This window comes from Crinia signifera, chromosome 2 (assembly GCF_055691185.1).
Source record: "Crinia signifera chromosome 2, ASM5569118v1, whole genome shotgun sequence".
In the NCBI taxonomy this organism is placed as follows: Eukaryota; Metazoa; Chordata; class Amphibia; order Anura; family Myobatrachidae; genus Crinia; species Crinia signifera.
Genome location: NC_139218.1, coordinates 165851849 through 165870594, shown reverse-complemented (window position 1 = coordinate 165870594; position 18746 = coordinate 165851849). Strand labels below are relative to the sequence as shown.

At 41.0% G+C, this 18746-nt stretch overlaps 1 protein-coding gene across 4 annotated transcripts in view; it reads right to left on the bottom strand.

Annotated features, from left to right (window-relative positions):
• Positions 1-2902: 2902 nt before the first annotated feature.
• NAV1 (neuron navigator 1) overlaps positions 2903-18746 on the bottom strand; it is a 206624-nt gene continuing 190780 nt past the window's right edge. For all 4 annotated transcript variants that reach the window (XM_083173161.1, XM_083173162.1, XM_083173163.1 and 1 more), the window contains 2 exons: positions 9717-9914; positions 2903-9131 (listed from right to left, as the gene is read on the bottom strand). In XM_083173161.1, coding sequence (XP_083029287.1) covers positions 9036-9131; positions 9717-9914 — 294 coding nt within the window. In that variant the 3' untranslated portion in view covers positions 2903-9035. The remainder of the gene's footprint in view (positions 9132-9716; positions 9915-18746) is intronic.

The window sequence follows — 18746 nt, the reverse complement described above, 5'->3', positions numbered from 1 at the left end:
AATATTGGTTTTGCGGGTACATTTATGGACGGCCGCGACGCGACCGACACGATTTCAAAGTTTAACATTGGTTTCAATGGGAAATCGCGGGCATCGCGTCGGTCGCGTCGCGGCCATACATAAATGTACCCGCGATGCCCGCGACGGGCGCCCTTCTAGGTAAAGAGTACCAATGAGTGCACCTGCTGGGTGACCTGGAAAACGTGCACTGTTGGGGGTACTTGAGGACCAGGGTTGGGAACCACTGCCCTAATGGATGGTAGGGCATGAAATACAGCCTGTTGGCACGTCAGCTCAAAAAACAGTTAAAAAAACCCATGTCGACCTTTTGACTGTCAACCTAACGCATGTATCGACCTTGACCCCTGTTGACCTAGTCCATTGTCGACCTTCACCCCTGTCGACCTAGCTGTATGTCAACCTAATGACTGTCGACCTAGTTGGGGTAGACAATTTGACAGTATCCTGATTAAGCTGATGTGTTGTTACATAAAGCTGTTTTGCACATTCTGGGGCAGCAAAAGCAAAAAAGGTGTCCTCATATAATGGGAACATAAAAAGACAATATTTTCACATTTATTTTCCAGCAGACAAAAAGGAAATGTTGGTTTCCATTGGTCCTTTTTAACCATCTGTACAAAAGCATTGTTTCCTAAAAACCTGGATTGTAATAGTAGTTTAGGAAATTCTTACCTAATAAATTCCTATTCCTAATGAGGTACAAATTAACCCCTTCAGTGGCAATCCCGAGAATTTTCCGGGCTGTGCCTCAGTGCCCAGTCTGGCAAGCCCGGAAAATTCTCGGGATTGCCACTGTTTGGAGCCTGGCAACGCTGATGAGTTCACTCACTGATCTCAGGCAGCTTCACGCTGCCCGGCTCCCTCCCCTCTGCGGCGCCTCCTCCTCCCCCCGGGTTTCTTATTGAAGTCTCCGGCGCCGGCTTATGACAAGCCGGCTGCCGGGGACAGGGACGCGGCACGGGGGGTGCACGTCCGGGCAGCCGCTGATTGACAGTGTAGCGGCGCTGCCCGGACCTGGGGAGGTAGTGGTGGTTTTTTTTTTTTAAGGGAGCGCTCCCCATAAAAAAAACTCGCCCAGTGGGGAGCACTCCCCCCAAAAAAAACACCACTGAAGGGGTTAAGTCACCTGTGCCTAATGGGCCCTACACACGGGCCAACATCCAGGCATTTCCTGAGCGATTTTACTAAATTGCTCAGAAAATGCCTGAAAACGCATGTAAAATTGCTGTGTGTGTGTAGTAGACCACACAGTGATTTACATTTACAGGCCCCACCGGTCTGAATCCGGCAGCAATTAATAACCTGCGTGGAGGAGAACATGACACCTCGCTCTGCAGCATTGTGTGCCGAGAGAGACCGTGCATTCTGGGCAAAGTAGCTTTGCTCAAGAACACTCGTCAACCCGGGTGTAGGGCCCATAAGCTTGGATAGCCAGAATACCTGGACTGTAAAGCTGGGAACACACTCACACATTTATCTGTCCAATCTGTCTGGTGGAAACAAAAACCAGGCAATGAACTGGAGCAAATAAATTCTGGATCGACAATTCGCCCTAAATTCTGAAAAATGGATACAAATGATTGTTTGTATACATTTGTTAAATCATATGGCTTATCAAATTTGTCTAAATGACTATTGTCTCTTTTCACGTGTTTGGGAGCAAATGATGGTCATATGCTCCCATACAGATCTAGATTTTTGTTCCCACCGTACAGATTGGACAGATAAATCTTTGTGCGTGCCCAGCTTTAGTGTGACTTGAGGACAACTGGTGTAATTAATAAGTGCATTAACTAAATAGGCTGTTAGCAGTTTGCAAGCAGCTGGAGAGAATGGGCCTCATTCAGCAATGCTCAATAAGCAGAGGTTGTTTGCTGCTTAGCAAGTCCATCGCTAATGATTCTAAACTGACTTTTATTTCTGTCAGACTTGGCCTCTTTTGCAGACCTATGGGCCTTATTCTAGTTCAATCTTTCTGCCAAAATCCTTCTTAGATGGACAAAACCATGTGCACTGCAGGAGGGCAGCTATAAAATGTGCAGAGAGAATTGGGAGGATTTGGGTGAGTTATTTTGTTTCTGTGCAGGGTAAATACTGGCTGCTTTATTTTTACACTGCAATATAGATCTTACTTTGAAGTAAAACCTCACCCAAATCTAATTATCTCTGCCCCACCTGCAGTGCACATGGTTTTGTCCATCTAAGAAGGATTTTGTCAGAAAGAGTGAACTAGAATAAGGCCCTATGTTCCCAGAGAAAGGCCCAGTGTTTTTTTGGGGACGACCATAAACGCTGGGTGTTCCCCTGCAGCCACCCCCTGCCCAGTCTGACAGCCAGTCATACTTTGCCTGAGCTGTAAACAGGGGGGATGCTTGAAGGGGACAGCCACTCCGTGCATTAAGCGGCGGGCTGTCCCTAGTGCATGTTAAGTGCACTATTAATATATGCAACGCTGGTTAATACATCTACCCCGTCTACTTCAGTGTTGCATCACTGCTCCAGGCTGTAATATCACTGCTTTCTTTTAAGTATCGAAATTAGTTCACAGCATCCATTTTGTCTGTTGTGCACACTATAAATAAAGTTGTTTTAGTATTTAGAAAAACAAGCTTGTGATCTTGCTGCAGAGCCTCCTGGGAGCATAGGAGGTCACGCAGATGCCTGGATTTGGAACAGGAAGCTGAAATTGCGAGTGCGTTCACCAACAATAGGGTAACTAAGTTCACCATCTATAGCAGCAGGGCATTATGAGTAACCATTGCTGAAACAGTCTATGTACAAGAACTCCACTTACTGTGAAGTTAATGCTAAGTACTAAGCATTGGAGAGAGATAAAAGTACCAGCCCATAAAGGTTTGGAGGATGAAATGACAGGAGCTGGTTGGTTGGTAATATATCGCTGTCCATTTTATTTCTTTCCAAATCCGAGTACATAGGTAAGTTTGTATTCTACTAATTGGTCTCCATATTTTCCACATCTTCTTCTCCGTAGTGGTCTTGTTTTAAAATGAACAAATAAGGCATTTTTAATTTTCAGATGGACACATTTTAAATTTCAACAAACAAAAATAAAACATTATCAAAAGGGTATTTTTTTCAATGGTACTTTATAAATACATCTAAAAAATGTCAACATGCTACATGTCACCAGAATGGTATATTCCCTAAAGCTGTGACATACAGACATTTAGTATTTGGATTACAGAAAATGGCAAACAAGGGAGGAGCTTGTGCAAAGAAGGAAAGGAGGATGTTTTTGTGGATCCACCCCTCCCCCCAGTTAAGGCCACTGATGTATTTGTGGTTATATATGAAGCACCATGTTAAACCTTGAATTGCCACAAGCCCCAACTGGGAGGGAGTTAAAATTATCCTTTACCAGCACATATGACATTATTTTGTGTCTGGTTTAGTTTGTGTGGTATAAGAAGCACCAGAATTATTTTAACATTTTGTTTCATTCACTTTGTATATGATCTTTGATACTTCACTGATGATTGCCTTTCCAAGGTTATAAAACACTACAATAACTTGCGCCTGACAAATACAACTTGCCATTTTTTCCATACAGAGAAGTTACAAGTACTTGTGTTTTTCTTCAACACAAAACAATATCTAGTTAGTATAAATACAAGTAGTTGGCTACACATTGTCAATGTAATTTAGTCCATACAATCGTTCATTAATACTTTCATTCTTATTACCTTTATATAGATACATTTCTAATAAAATTTATTGCAACTGTATAGTTTATTTTTTAATGTTTTTCGTTTCTTGTTCCAAAGTAAACCACATAATAATAATGACTACTTTATGGGTTGTGACAGACTAAGCCCTTTGGAACATGAAAATGCCACTTGCTGCAAGCTCATATTTTGGGCTCTATTCATCATTCTTGTCCATACTGCTGTGGATATTATCACGCAATAATGCAACTATTTTTTTTCTCTAAAATTATCACAACTATTCAGCAATGAAGTTTGCAGGGGTGGTGAATACAATATTATGGAGTTCCTGCAAAATTCTACATGGCTTTGTTTTCGGCAGTCCAAAAACAAAACCTTTTTCTTGAACTGCACATGCTCGGTCATGAACAAAATGTAGTGCTAGGTCACACATAAGGCTGTGTGGGGTCACACACACAGTGGTGTGGCGGAATCCTGCAGAACAGGATCCAGCTACTGCCGACTAGATTTCTAGTGTTACAGTTTCTGCACAACCACACTGTGTGAACACAAAATGTATGTGTTCTTCCTGAAATCCGTCCGACCTGCCATCCGGTCCTGTGGGCAGCCACACTGTGTGCAGGCTCTTGGAGGCTAATCGGGTCCCACTTGGCCTCTATGTGTTACCCAAGCCTTACTTAACAATTGCAACAGTCTCCTTCTGTGCAGTATGACAAGCGGCATGTGTATGTCCAGCCTCCCAAAAGTGTCTAAATGAATTAAAATGTTTACAAAGGCGGATGGGAAAATGCCCCTCTGCCACCAGTTTATTTGTATGAAAGCCATTCAGAGATGGTGTTATATAAAGTAAATTTTCCATTGAGAACCTTAGCGTTTTCATGCTTGGCATAAAACATTACAGCACTTGGGAGAGAGCTATGACTTCCTCCCTACAATGTTATCCTCTACAACAGGGGTGGCCAAACCTGTCCTCAAGATCTACCAACGGTGCTTGTTTTCCAGGCAGCCTGTGGATCTACAGTAGGAATGAATGCAGCAGGTTTTAAAATGTGACCGTTAGTAATGACTGCAGCTGTGCACCAGCTAGGTAACCTGGAAAACGTGGACCGTTGGTAGATCTCGAGGACCGGTTTGGCCACCCCTGCTCTACAAGATGGGTATTAACAGATAATATAATTGCATTACCTTGTGAATTAACCAGTTACTGAATAGTAAAAAAAATGCAAAATTGCTTTTAAATGGAAAAAATAACATGTTGAATAAGAGCCCTTACTTAGGTGTTCAACGGTCCTCTATAATGACATACTGATGAAATGCTGTAACAGTGGTTTCCAAAATGGTTAATGCAGGACACATGCATGGGTATCATGGGTTGGTGGTCTAGTAACAAGTCAGATTATTTGAAGGTCAATGATGATAGACAAAACCAGTGCCTGTGTCTACCAATAATAAAACTGTGTCTACCAATAATAAAACAAATAAGGAACATATGCAGCAACAATCTTTTGAAGATTATCTCAATAAGACCCTCATTGTCCAACCGTGCTGCAAAAAATATGTTGATATTCTAGGGCGACATGTGTCAAGAAAATTTGGGAACCACTGATGGGACCACTGTTTCTTACAATGGTTTTTGGTAAGTCTCTATTAGAGGACAATTAATTCTATTCTGTATACAGTCTCATCATAATGGCATACTACAGTTGAGAAGTGATGCACTGTACAAGTGATACACCTACCCTTACAATTTGAAGCCTGTGATGTGAGACATTTGCATCTGTATAAGGATGGGCTCCCTCTTAACAAGGTTATTGAAGATTGTTGGCTACACCAAGATGCAAAATGTATCAAAAGGCAAATAAATAATAGGATACAAAGAAGCAATACAGGAGGAGCCCCAATAAATAAGAGGGAAGACCAGTGGTTGCTAAACCTTCTAGAATCACAGTGCCCTCGAGTAGTTGCATTTTTTTCACGGCACACAAAAGATGTTTGATAAATAAATTTTGAAATATTTTTTTTTAATATATTACTTATATTGCACCTACCTGTCATACTTCGGTTCAGTTATGTAATATAGGACAAGGTTGTGTTCTGATTGTCCACATGTTTTATGCTTGCTGCCCATAACACTGCTTTTGCCTATCACTTTGAACGTAAATAATTTGATTTGGTCCTGGACCATCAGCCCGAGGTAATCCTTCAGGGCCTCACGGCACCCCAGGGTGCCTAGGAACATAGCTTGGAGACCACCGTTATACATAAAAAAAAGTTTCACTTATAGAGAAGGTAATTTAGAATTTTGTATCACTAGAAAATATGGTAACACACCACCCACTTCTCTGCTGCATAAAACAACATATTTAGAATAAGGTAATAAACTAATGCACTTAAGTTTAAAAGTTATGCAATGGTACACGTGTATCCCATGAAGGGTCTGTCACCATAATGATAAAAATGATAAACATTAATGATGTATGCAATAGTCAGATGGAAACATTTTGAATAAGCAGGCAATTCTAAAAAAGGAACCAACTAGATACTTCTACTTGTTCATTATAATATCAGATAACAGCTGACAAAATGGTGTACCAATTCCTACTTCAGTCCATTTTTTTATTTTCGATGTACAAAATGCAGATACCTCTAAATGATGGACACAGTGATAGAATATATGGAGGGAGGCACAGGGAATAAGATCTCTTAACAATGTCACCTCCCCTTTTTATTACCCATGCAATGTTATAGCAAGGCATTTGCTACCAAGAGTCAGAGCACTGTCATCTGTTAGGGTTATGTGCACAGAGAAAGGGACCTTAAAGTGAGCACCGAGGAGTGTTTCATCCCATTTCTGCCAGACTGAATAATGAGAGTAACCATAGAACTGCACTACTGATACCCCATCCTATCTGACAGACAGTGAGCACCTGATCTTAGCACCAATGTCTCATGCCCTTGTAGAAACCCATGGGCCATTTGACACACTGTATCCCACATTGCATAACGCTTATAATTATGAAATGCTACTCCAAAAAGGAGCACTTATCTAGGCTATACCACAGAGACCAGCAATGCGGAAAATGATAAAGTGCAACACATACATAATAACACAATTTACATCAATGATAAAAATGATAGAATTAAGAGCAATTTGGGAGACTCAAGTGCTTTAACTAAAAACTTGAAGCGAACAATATTATTCTATGAACAGCACAAGGGTGTCCCCTAGGAGTATGGAAACATTTATATCTGCAAGGAGTGCAGTTTCTGTACCAAACTAGTGGTGCACAGTAGAAATGTGTAATGTCTGCAGTAAAGTCTTAGGAAAACGGTAATTTCAGGCCTCCTTGACCACCATTATAACAGGAGGACCTTGTTACGTGCTTCCTACATCTGCCACACAAAAAAATCTTGGATATAGATAGAACTCCTTTACGCTTCAATGCTACCTCACAATTCTTACTCATGGTCTATTAAATATGATACTGATTAAAAGCAGAGATGGGGGAAGCAGTAATGCAGTATTGGGAATCTATTTAACAACATTTCCACAGTAATGGATTGAATGAAATCAAGTAGTCAAAATGGTTATTCCTGGTTACATTTGGTAGCATATGTACACATACAAGAGTAGGTGAATCAGGACTATTCTTTGCAGATTACTACATTAGTCACCGCTGCAAACTAAAGTATTTGTACAGAAGGTTGACTATGTGTTACAGTAATCACTAAATCCTGGATTAAAATTAATTTTCTTCAGTTGCCTTTTTTCTAACAATTCTAAAATGGACTTGTACCTCATAGTAAGAGATTTTAGTTTAAAAGAAATATTTAACAGGCACTTTGCAGTACTGAAATATTGTCCTAAACAAGAAACCTTTTTAATTGCTAGTTGATCAGTGTACAGTAGTACTCCTTCGGTATTAGTTATACAGTCACTTTCATGGGTCTATATTGCATGATTAAAGCTTGATCACAATGGCTTTACTCCATGCCAAGGTAAGACTATTAGTCTGCATGCAGCGTAAGGTCCTGTACATGATGTTGTGCAAAAAAAGATACAATGATTATAATACTGAAGTATTCAAAAAGATCAATTTGTTTTCACGTTTTAATGATTTAGATACGTTCAAGCTTTTGCTTTCTGACTTGGTTGAAGCTTGTTTAACCCAGTTCTACTAGAGTTCTTATATCTATATTTAACTGCCTGGTGGGCGTATAAAGAAATAAATTGATAACCAAAAGGGAAACAGATAAATTCTAGAACAATAGGACTTCCAAAATAAAAAAAATAAAAATTATAGGAAAACGTATACTACTGATAGAATTGTATGGTCATACTCAATTATGTATATTTTGCAGATGGTTTTACTTTATTTGCTTTAAGTCTCTGCTTCTATAAGTTTCCCTGGTTACTGCCTTGTGCATGTTAATGTAATGTTCCACAATACATAACTTCTCCCTTCTACAACAAATGTCAATACCACCGCACTTCGATGCCAAAATCAAATACACAAGGTCGACTCCAAAATCCTTAATAAATCCAACAACTATCCCGAAGATGAAGCAGTGAAAGTCCCAAATATAATGTTTGGCATGCTGTTGTTTTTGGAGCAGAGCTCAGTTTAGAATGTGTATAGGTAAATGGAATTCACACTTGGCAAAGAGATAGGAAAGACATGAGAATGGTATGGTGAATGTGCAGGTGAAAATGCATATCACATTTTCTTTTAGATCGTTGCTAACTTGAAGTTGACCCATGAATGTCACACCTATAATGGTATCTTAATGATCTGCTGCAATTCCATCCGACATTAGTTTGCATCTAGGAAGTACAGTTGTACAATAACAGTCTTGATATAGAACACCCTCCTTTCCCATATCTTTCTCACATATAATTGTCCACCATCTACTGCCTTTTTTTTGTCCTTGGCAAAGAAGGAACTACATGTGGAGAGTAATCGGTAGCTAGAACCTAGGCCTGGAAAATATTGAAATTAACGTACAGGAAGAGAAGAAAAAAATAGCAATATAAATCCTCCTCACTCCTCAAATCTGGTTTGCAAATTTTCCATCAAGAACAGAGAAAAATGTTAGTTTACAAATAAAAACCTTGTTTCAATCTGTTATAAGATTCTTCTTTCCACTTCTAAACTGAGGTGGCATAAATATTAAGAAGATTTAAAAGGTAATATAGTCCATGATAAATTCAAAAGGTTGAAAGGAACAATGTAATTTCTCTTAGAATGAACTTCCAGTTTCACAATTGCACAATAAGGGTGCGGTGTAGAGGGTAGTTCTAACATTGAGAATTCAGACTGTGATCAATCAGATGGTGGAGGTGAGGTCACTGTCGCACAACGTCTCTCTATCCGGTGATTCAATAAAGTTTGCAGCTTCTTGAAGTTTTAAGAGCATAGCCATCTGGAAAAAGAATGAGCAAATGTAAAACATATTACTCTAGTATATACAAAGCAATCAGCAGTATTACATCACCTAGAAACACCTTATATCCACATTGAGAGTTACATAGTTGATTTATAGGTAAAATCAAGTTGAGGTGTAATCATGGGCATAAAACATCAACCTGTCATTTATCCTCTAAAAAGCTAAAATACAGCATTGAAGAACATCTAAAAAAGCAACTAAAATACATTTATACAGTAATATCTAAAGCAGCCTGTATGATAGCAGTGCATGGTACTTCTGTTGTGCATGCTAAAGGGTACATGGGTGCCTTGCAATCAATTTCGCCTGGTAAGTAGAACTCAAATTGAGATTGAGGTTCTATAAATACACTGTATGCTACACATAGCTTATGTAGTATACATATTACACTATAATATCATGTAAAATGAAGTCATGCTATAGCCCTGTTTTGTCACCAACATCAAAAATGCATTGTTCTCCAGGAGTATCTATCCACAATTTACCATCAAACACTGCGGCTTCTACATTAACAAACTTTTCCATTGTGCATATAAAACCAATGCTAGGTTTCTCCTTTACCAGGGGGTCAGAGTCCAAAGTAGCTGGAGGTGATTCCTTCACTATGTGTTCCCTGGGAGGTGATGCAGAGAGGTGAGTGCCCATACTTGGCTGTGGTAGATGTAACAACTTTGACTGATCTTGCTGTGCCAGAGGCCAAGGCAGCGTGTCCCTAACCCATTCAACTGGATCCTCCCAGGCTGCCCGCTGTCCATGTACCTGTGAAAAGTGGTGCAGAAAAACATTACTACACCTAATCTAGTCAGGACCACACATGAACAATTTAATCTGAAACAATGTTCTCTTTATTTTACCACTATTTTCAAATGATCAAAAAGCATTAGTTATAAAAAAAGTGTATAATAAACTTAGCTAGGTTACTTCATTTAATAGTAGGAAAGTAGAATAAATGAATTAAACAGCTGGCCTGATAGAAAGTTTATACGGTGCATCTGGAAAGTATTCACAGCGCTTCACTTTTTCCACGTTTGTTAGGTTACAAAATGTTCCCCTTCAAAATTCTACACACAATAGCCCATAATAGTTTTGTAGAGATTTTTTCAAATGTATTAAAAATAAAAAAAACTAAGAAATCACATGTAAAATAAGTATTCACAGCCTTTGTCATGAAGCTCAAAATTGAGCTCAGGTGCATCCCGTTTCCACTGATCATCCTTGAAATATTCCTGAAACTTAATTGGAGTTCACCTGTGGTAAATTCAGTTGATTGGGCATGATTGGGAAAGACACACCTGCTTATATAAGGTCACACACTTGTGCAGGGCACAAACCAAGCATAAAGTCAAAGGAATTGTCTGTAGACAGTATTGTTTCGAGGCACAAATCTCAGAAAGGATACAGAAAAATATCTGCTGTCCCAACGAGCACAGTGGCCTCCCATCATCCATAAATGGAAGAAGTTTGTGTGAAGATCTGGTGTTCCAAATCACTCAGGCAGTGATAGATAAAAACCAACAGTGGTTTATTAAACAAAATGGGTGATAACAGCTCAGCATACTCCAGGTAACACAATCCAAACCAAAAGTTTCCACAGCAATCCCCTGGCAGAATATCACTCCTTACCCTGGAAGCAGAGAGAATCTCCCCCAGTATAGCAGGCGTGTGTTCTCCTTTCTTCTGTGTCTCAAAGGCCAGTATTCAGTAAATCTTTTTCACTGAAAATGTGATTCACCCTATTCGATGTTCACTGTTCGCCGAAAGCAAACCGTGACTGCCGGCCAGTTCTCCGTTTCATGCTCGCTGCAATTCGCTGGTGTATTTCAATGGGGTTTTCACTGGGATTCGCAGAGAGTGTATTCAATGCTAGGATGGAGAACTGGCGGGTGTGGAATGGGACACCGACAGTCGGGATCCTGACTGCCCGGAGTCAGACAGCATGGCGAGCGCAAAAAAGCCCCTTGCGGGTTTGCTGCACTCGCCACGCTGCGGGCACGGTGGCTCGCCACCTATTTTATTCTCCCTCTATGGGGGTCGTGGACCCCCACGAGGGAAAATAGCGGGTGTCCGTCGGGCACCCGGCTGTCGGCATTTTGACAGTTGGGATCCCAACATCGGGGAAATGACTGTCGGGATCCCGACTGTCGGGAACCCGTCCGGCACCCGAACTGGCAGCTCTCCGGGGGGGGGGTTTAAAATTCGCCATCAGGGGCAGCGAGCGCTTGCGGCATTGAAAAGGGTGACAGGGAGGGCTGGCAGCAAATGCTGCAGCTTTCCGGAACCCTGCGAATGTGCAGCGAATCCTAAACAGATTTGCTGCACATGGAGAAAAAAAACAATTGAATACCCCCCCCAAAGACTTTAAGTATGTAAATCACATATATTGTTTTGATCAAGTGGAGCACATGAGACAAAAAGACAACCAGTTTGGTCAGCTTTGGAACAAAGAAGAGGCCAAGACCCATACAATAGCTGGGCCTCCTGTGGTTTAGATAAACAAAGATAACCTTTGTTGTACAAAAGAGGGACAATTGCAGCATACATCACTTAACCTTTGGGGTGTATGTAAATGATAGAAATGTTAAGGCTAACATGAATAAATAAAGACACAGTTTGAAGTTGAACTGGGACATGCAATAAGGAGTGAGCAAACACACAAATGCATATACAGTATAGTGAGAGATGGGGATGCATATACAGTATAGTGAGAGATGGGGATACAAATGACAGATACAAAAGGTTTTGTTGAGTGTGAAAATTAGGCATAACTATAAGATTTTTTCAGAGACATAATCAGAGATACCCGCGGCGCAACTTCCGGCCGCGAGAGACACCGGAAATGAGGACTCTCAGTCCCGCACGTGGCACCAACAGGAAGGGGACCGACCACCATATTGCTACACCTTAGAAAAGTGTAAAGAAGTTTAGAACATGCGATCTATACCCATTTGCGGACTTTTATCGTTTAAGGGACTACAGATTTTAGGATGCCAAAATGACTATGTATTGTTCAGATGTTGTATTTATATATACTATATAAGTAAGAGATTAGGTGATACAGGAAGTGAGACACACAGGAAGTGGAAATGACTCCATCTTTGATGCAGGAAGTGATTCACACACAGGAAGTGGAGATTACTCCATCTTTGATATCACACACCATAAATAGCAAGCCCACAGGTAAGTCCTCCATGCCTTGATAAAGAGATGCACATCTCGAAACACATCGGCAGGAGGACTTGCTATTCATTGGATGACACTCTCTGCTGAAGGCTTTTGGTAGTACACCGCCCTCCAAGGAGTAAAGGTAGGAGAGGAGTGTTTTTCTCACCATACAGAGTCTACGATACCGGTCAGCAGCTCTGTATGTGTACCCTGCCTTATCCAAAGAGGACGGGGCTGCCTCTCCACTAGCAGACAGGATTTTTTAATTTTTTATATTGTTTTGAAAATTTTAAAATAAACTTCATATATTCATTGAAAAACACCATGAAAAAGAAACCTTTATGACCGTGACCCTGCATATATAACCATGAGTACCAGTACGCATTTTGAAAAAGATACCTTGATGAGGGAGAACTAGAACTCTCACGTGTAAGTGAGGTACGCCTCAACAGAAAACTAAATATTCATCAATTAAAGAAACCCAGATATGCTTACCCTCACTAATACTAAGTGAGGTAGGAATATTGAAATACTGGGACACATCTTTCTTTACAGGGACTTTCTGTGGAAATTGCCTCTACTAAGTACCCCTCCAGCTCTACTTTTTTTCCCACATAAAATCTGCGAGAAAAACAAGAAGAAACGGCCCATTGTCAACATAAGAAATTAAGTATTCATACCGTCACAATCTAGGTTTCATCTTATGTAGCGCCATATCCCCTACCCAAAAACCTCTCTAGAAATGATCCGACCAGGGCTCAAAGGATTAGCCCTTCTCGGATAGGGGAAGGCAGCATAACCTGAGAAAGAAGCGCCCAGGACTTTGTTTTACCTTTTTTCACTATTCATCATTTACTCACAGTTCAGAACCAACAGGACTCTACCTAGAGCTGTCTGGACATCTAAACTGAGCAATCGGGAGGAAGGGACCTAGTCAGTGACCATAAGGTTCTTGGTCCCCTCCCTGTCAGCATTTCTCTGTCAAGCAAGGAGAAGCTTCCAGGACAACCAACTCCTTAGTAATAAAGAAAGCACAAGGCAGTCTGTCTGAAGTTTGCCAAAATGCACCTGACTGACTCTCAGACCATGAGAAACAAAATTCTCTAGTCTGATGAGACAAAGATTGAACTCTTTGGCATGAATGGAGGAAACCAGGCACCACTCATCACCAGGCCACAAGAATGGTGGTGGCAGCATCATGCTGTGGGGATGTTTTTCAGTGGCAGGAACTGGGAGAGTAGTCAGAATAAAGGGAAAGATGAATGCCCTCTTCCCTCCTGTTGTCAAAGCCCTCTTCTCTTCACATTTCACTCACAGCTCTCCTATACTCAAACACTCAGTGACCATCTTCGTCCGCATACTCATCTCCATCATTGGCCTCAAGCCTCTTATAGTATGTTGATTGAGTCCTCACTACTCATATTTAAGCTGTAATGTGTATTGAACTGTGGCGCTCTTTATTTGTACTCTATTTTTGTTATTTATTCAATCTTATGCTAAGTTTTGTCTCCCTGTACTGCTCCTTTGTACGGGGCTGCGAAACACTTGTGGCACCTTATAAATAAAATTATAATAATAATAATAATGCAGCAATATACACAGACAGGCTGGATGAAAACCTGCTCCATTGCGCTTTTGCCCTCATACTGGGGCGGCGGTTTATCTTTCAGCAGAATAACAACCCTGAGCACAGAGTCCAGATCTCATAGGAAAGGCTTCAGGACAACACTGTGAATGTCCTTGAGTGGCCCAGCCAGAGTCCAGACTTGAATTCGATTGAACATCTCTGGAGAGATCTGAAAATGTCTGTCACAAATCTGCTTGTTTAAGCTTACCTGACTTGTGATTCTGTTTCTTTTTATCAGTCTCTAGATCATCTGTAAACCTTTGTTGGCCTGTCCCTTTTGTATTCCCAATCAGTGTAAGGCAAGGGGTTTAAAAGATCAGCTCCAGGACCAGGAAGTTACCTTCAGCAATGTTATTATTAGACATCAGTTTCAGAGAATACCTGGCCTTTGCACATGGCTCCTGTTTGCTACAGGTGTACCAGTTTCCAGTCTTAGCAGCAGTGCTGTTTCTTGCCTTGATCCTGACCTTACCCACAGCCTGCCTGTCCACCTGAGATCCAGACTCCAGCTGCGGTTCGGCTTCCTCACTGCAATCCTGTCCTCAGCCCCTATCCGCTGAGTCTAGGATTCCCGCTGTTCATCCGTGAATTGCTAATCCAGCTGCCAGTCTGTTATCCGCAGAGCACCGGAATAATGCGACTTCTCAGATCTGTTCACACGGACTTTCAGCTGCTAACTTGGACCGAGAGTTGCTAACAGCTACCAAGTCAGTATTTATTCCATGCTGTTAATAGACTAACCTGACACTACTGCTACTAGATCCTGAGGTTATTCTCCTGGAGTGCTCTCTGTGTCCAGAAATTCCTCCATAACCTGCGACAGCCTCTATTTTAGGCAATCTGTCAAATTATTATTTAACCCTTAATTTCTAGTGCTCCAGATTCCTTTTGCAAAGTTGATGTTAATTAGTTTTGCTAAGTGGGCATTATTTCCGTTACCGCCGAGTGGACACTTAAGCGATTTGGCAAGGGAGCATTGCAAAGTTTATACCAAGTGGGCATTATTAAGTTTTGCTGAGTAGGCATACTTCAATTCCTCTCTAAGAACATTCCGAAGCTACTGCAAAAGGGAGCAGCTCAAGTAGCCTTGGAATTCCTTTGCAACCTGTTTACATTTCCAGTTCCCCATACCTTGTATACCCTTGGGAACTTCCATCAGGGCACCAGGGGGCCGCAACCTGCTGTTTGCACACTTACTCCCTTGCAGGGGGTACTAGTGAACACCGCCAGACAGTTAGATACCGTGCCTCTACTGAGAAGTCCAGTCAACTCCCACGTTTCCGTATATTCGCCAAAGAACCACTACGGTCACAACTGGGTTCTCAAACTCAGTCCTGTGACAATGGCTTTGCATCAACGCAACCTGATGGAGCTTGCATCATATTCAAAATGACTTAAGGTGGTAATTGCTGCCAAAGGTGCATCAAGTAAAAGTAAAGTAAATACTTACTTATAATGTAAATGAGTAAAGGCTGTGAATACTTCTGTACATGTGATTTTTTTAAATTTGAATAAATTTGCAAAAAAAAACTCCACAAAACTTTTTTGACATTATAGGGTATTGTGTGCACAAATTTGAGGAAAAAATTTAATGTATTACATTTTGGAATAAGGCTGTTACAGAACAAAATGTGGAAAAAGTGAAGCGCTGTGAATACTTTCCAGTTGCACTGTACAGGCTTTTCAATGCATACCCAGGAGTAATAAATTTACTTACAGATGGAGCCACACTCATCTAGCCTGCCTATGGCATTTGGCCCGCCAACTCACCACAGTGCGTCTAGTTACATGGCAGTGCTATAAGTCACATGGCTTGGCATTTGGTTCTACCAGATGAGTGCAATACCAGATGTTGCTTTTTAAAATCACCACTGCGTATGCGTCAATGTCTAATGAAAAGCAATAACAAACGAAAGTGGATTGCGTTTGCGTGACGTGTCCATTGAAATGTACTGTAGCGCAATAACTACTTATTGTACAATACAGTACTGTTCAGTATGTTACACCCTTTTTCAATACTATTGCATAAACATCTAGTCTCATTATGCTATTCATAATGGGCTATAGCGAGTATACAGTACTTTCGGCGAAAATGGGACGCGCCTGCCTGTGAGACTCTCATGTGTCCCATTCTCAACAAACAGCACACCGAGACAGGTCACTGTGGCGCAAAATCATCAAAGTCAATTGCAGATCACACTTGTGTAAGGGCACTGCTGTCTGTGCACCTTATTACACTACACTGGTTAAACACAGATTTACGCTAGACAGAGCCTTCACTCTGTGTTCTACTTACTTTTTATGACTTCCTAATGTTCTAACTCCACCCCTTGGACTTCCTATATAAGCCCAGCCTGTTCCTAACTCCATTGCCAGTTTATTGTGCTTCTGCCAGTGATCTAGTTCCTGTTGCTGCTTCCTGCTTTATAGAACCACTACTTGTGTACCAACCTAGGATTGCCCTCGACTAAGCCTCTGCCTGGACTTGTTGCTGCTTTTTAACACTACCTTCAAGTGCCTTGCCTTCCTTCTTGTAATCAGACTCCAGTTCGGTCTCCTGATCGTTACACCGTGCATCTCATTATGCTACACTGGTTAAACACAGATTTGTGCTAAAGTAGGAATGTCAAACAGTACAAGCAGGCCACACTCAAGTGCTGAGGAGGATATATAAAAAAAAAAGGCTACCGGGTGTCAGCCAGGGCTTCATGGGAGCCCACAACTATGGAGTTAGCCTAGGAGACCCAGATGCCCCACCTGAGAACTGTACACGGCCCATTTGCCCGAGCTTGTATCTGTACTGTATTGATGGAGCCGCAACGCCGTTCACCGGGAAGGAGACGCACGAGGGTTGCACACGCAAGAGCATCCCATTCTCAGCTAATGGCATGGCTCCATCTGTGCTGTACATCTAAAGACTACAAAAGAGATGCACCAAAACCCTTGCTTAAGCTCGCTGGCACAATGGATGAGCATGGCTCCATTTGTATGATCTCAAAATGATATGTAGTGAAAAGGCCTCCTTGCTATAAGGGTGGCATACATCAGAGCCTTCCACTTTAATCCAACTCTTATTCAAAAGCATCTTCTAACTTTATTATTACTATACCCAGTTTTGTTTTACAGTATCTGTGTGTCCAACTGTAAAAAGCAAGGGAATTTGCTCCACTATATAAGAAACTTAATAAATAAAAAAAAAACTTCTTTTTTTTTTACTGTGCTGCCATGTTCTTTTTGGGGTAACAAGATCAAGTTTTTAAGCCCTTAAAATAAAATGTATTAAAAACCAACACAATGTAGATAACAAGAACAATGATAACTTACCAATAAAAAGACATATAGTAGTCATACAAAAACAGTATCAGAAGTAATTTATTTTCAGCAACAATATAATTCAAAGTTTCAGGTTCAGGGCCTTGAGTGAATGACTGAAAAAGAGCTGACCTGCACCCAGTCTGACCATGTCAGTCTCACTAGAGGGTTATGCTGCATCTACATGCTGGATGGCAGCAGGAAGATGACCAACCTGGATGGCTGCAGGGAGGTAAGGTCCCAGCCTGACTATAGACACCATCATCCATTTATTGCATTCGCATACTGGCTAGTCTAATCATTTGCATATTCTATGCTCTGCCTGCAGAATGACTAAGCATTCTGTTATATTTAGGCAGATCCACTCAGGCATAAAGCTGAAGGTGATCTCTCAGCAAAATGGCTCTACCTTAGTATAAGTTGCAAGTAATATTGTTCTGGGAAGGTTTTTTTTTGTAGAAATTATTGGTATTTGACAGGGGATGGGTTATACATTATTAGCGGGATGCGGCAAAGCTAAAACTATGGCCAAACCTCCAAAAACACAGTTTTTGGAAGTTGTCATTTTTTCATATGCACAAACCTTAGAAATGTGATACATTACAGAACTTGGTTAATCTGTTGTAGGGTAATGACACCTACAGATAGTGTTTCCCACACTAAGTAGCATTACCCTACAGAAGCCTTATTTTTGTAGCTAATAGGTGCGTGCATCACTCAACACACACTCCCTGGTCCTAAACCCATAAGTCCTCATATCACATGGGGCCAGATGTACTAAGCTTGCAAAGTGATAAAACGGAGAGTGATAAACAACCAGCCAATCAGCTCCTACCTGCCATGTCACAGGCTGGGTTTAAAAAATTACAGGTAGGAGCTGATTGGCAGGATGTTTATCATTCTCCATTTTATCACTTTTGAAGGCTTAGTACATCTCACCCATGATGAGGAAATGAGGAAATTAACAAAAAGATGTCCATTCTTGGCATTAGTGTTTTTCATGCTTATATACAGTATGGGTCTACTGCAGGGACCAATGGTCCTAGGAATTGCATGAAGAAATATATATCTATAGCTCACAAAAGGGCCACATGTATTAAGCTTCAAAAAGTGATAAAGTGGAGAGTGATAAACAACCAGCCAATCAGCTCCTACCTGTCATTATTTAAGCCCACCCTGTAACATGACAGGTAGGAGTTGATTGGCTGGCTGTTTATCACTTTCCATTTTATCATTTTTTTTTAAGCTTTATTCATCTGGCCCAATGAGTAAAAAGGAGACTTCAAGAATGAGACAAAGCAAAATAAGCATTTTGTATTTTCGGTTTAAAAAAATCAAGTTAGTGGAATAAAGGGGAAGGATCCATTTTGTAATAGCAATCTAAATGCAAATTGCATGACTTGCTGCTGCTGGTTCCCTGTTGGCTATCTTCCACGCTACTCCATTAACCTTCTGCTGCCTAATCAGATCACAGAGTCATTATACAATAC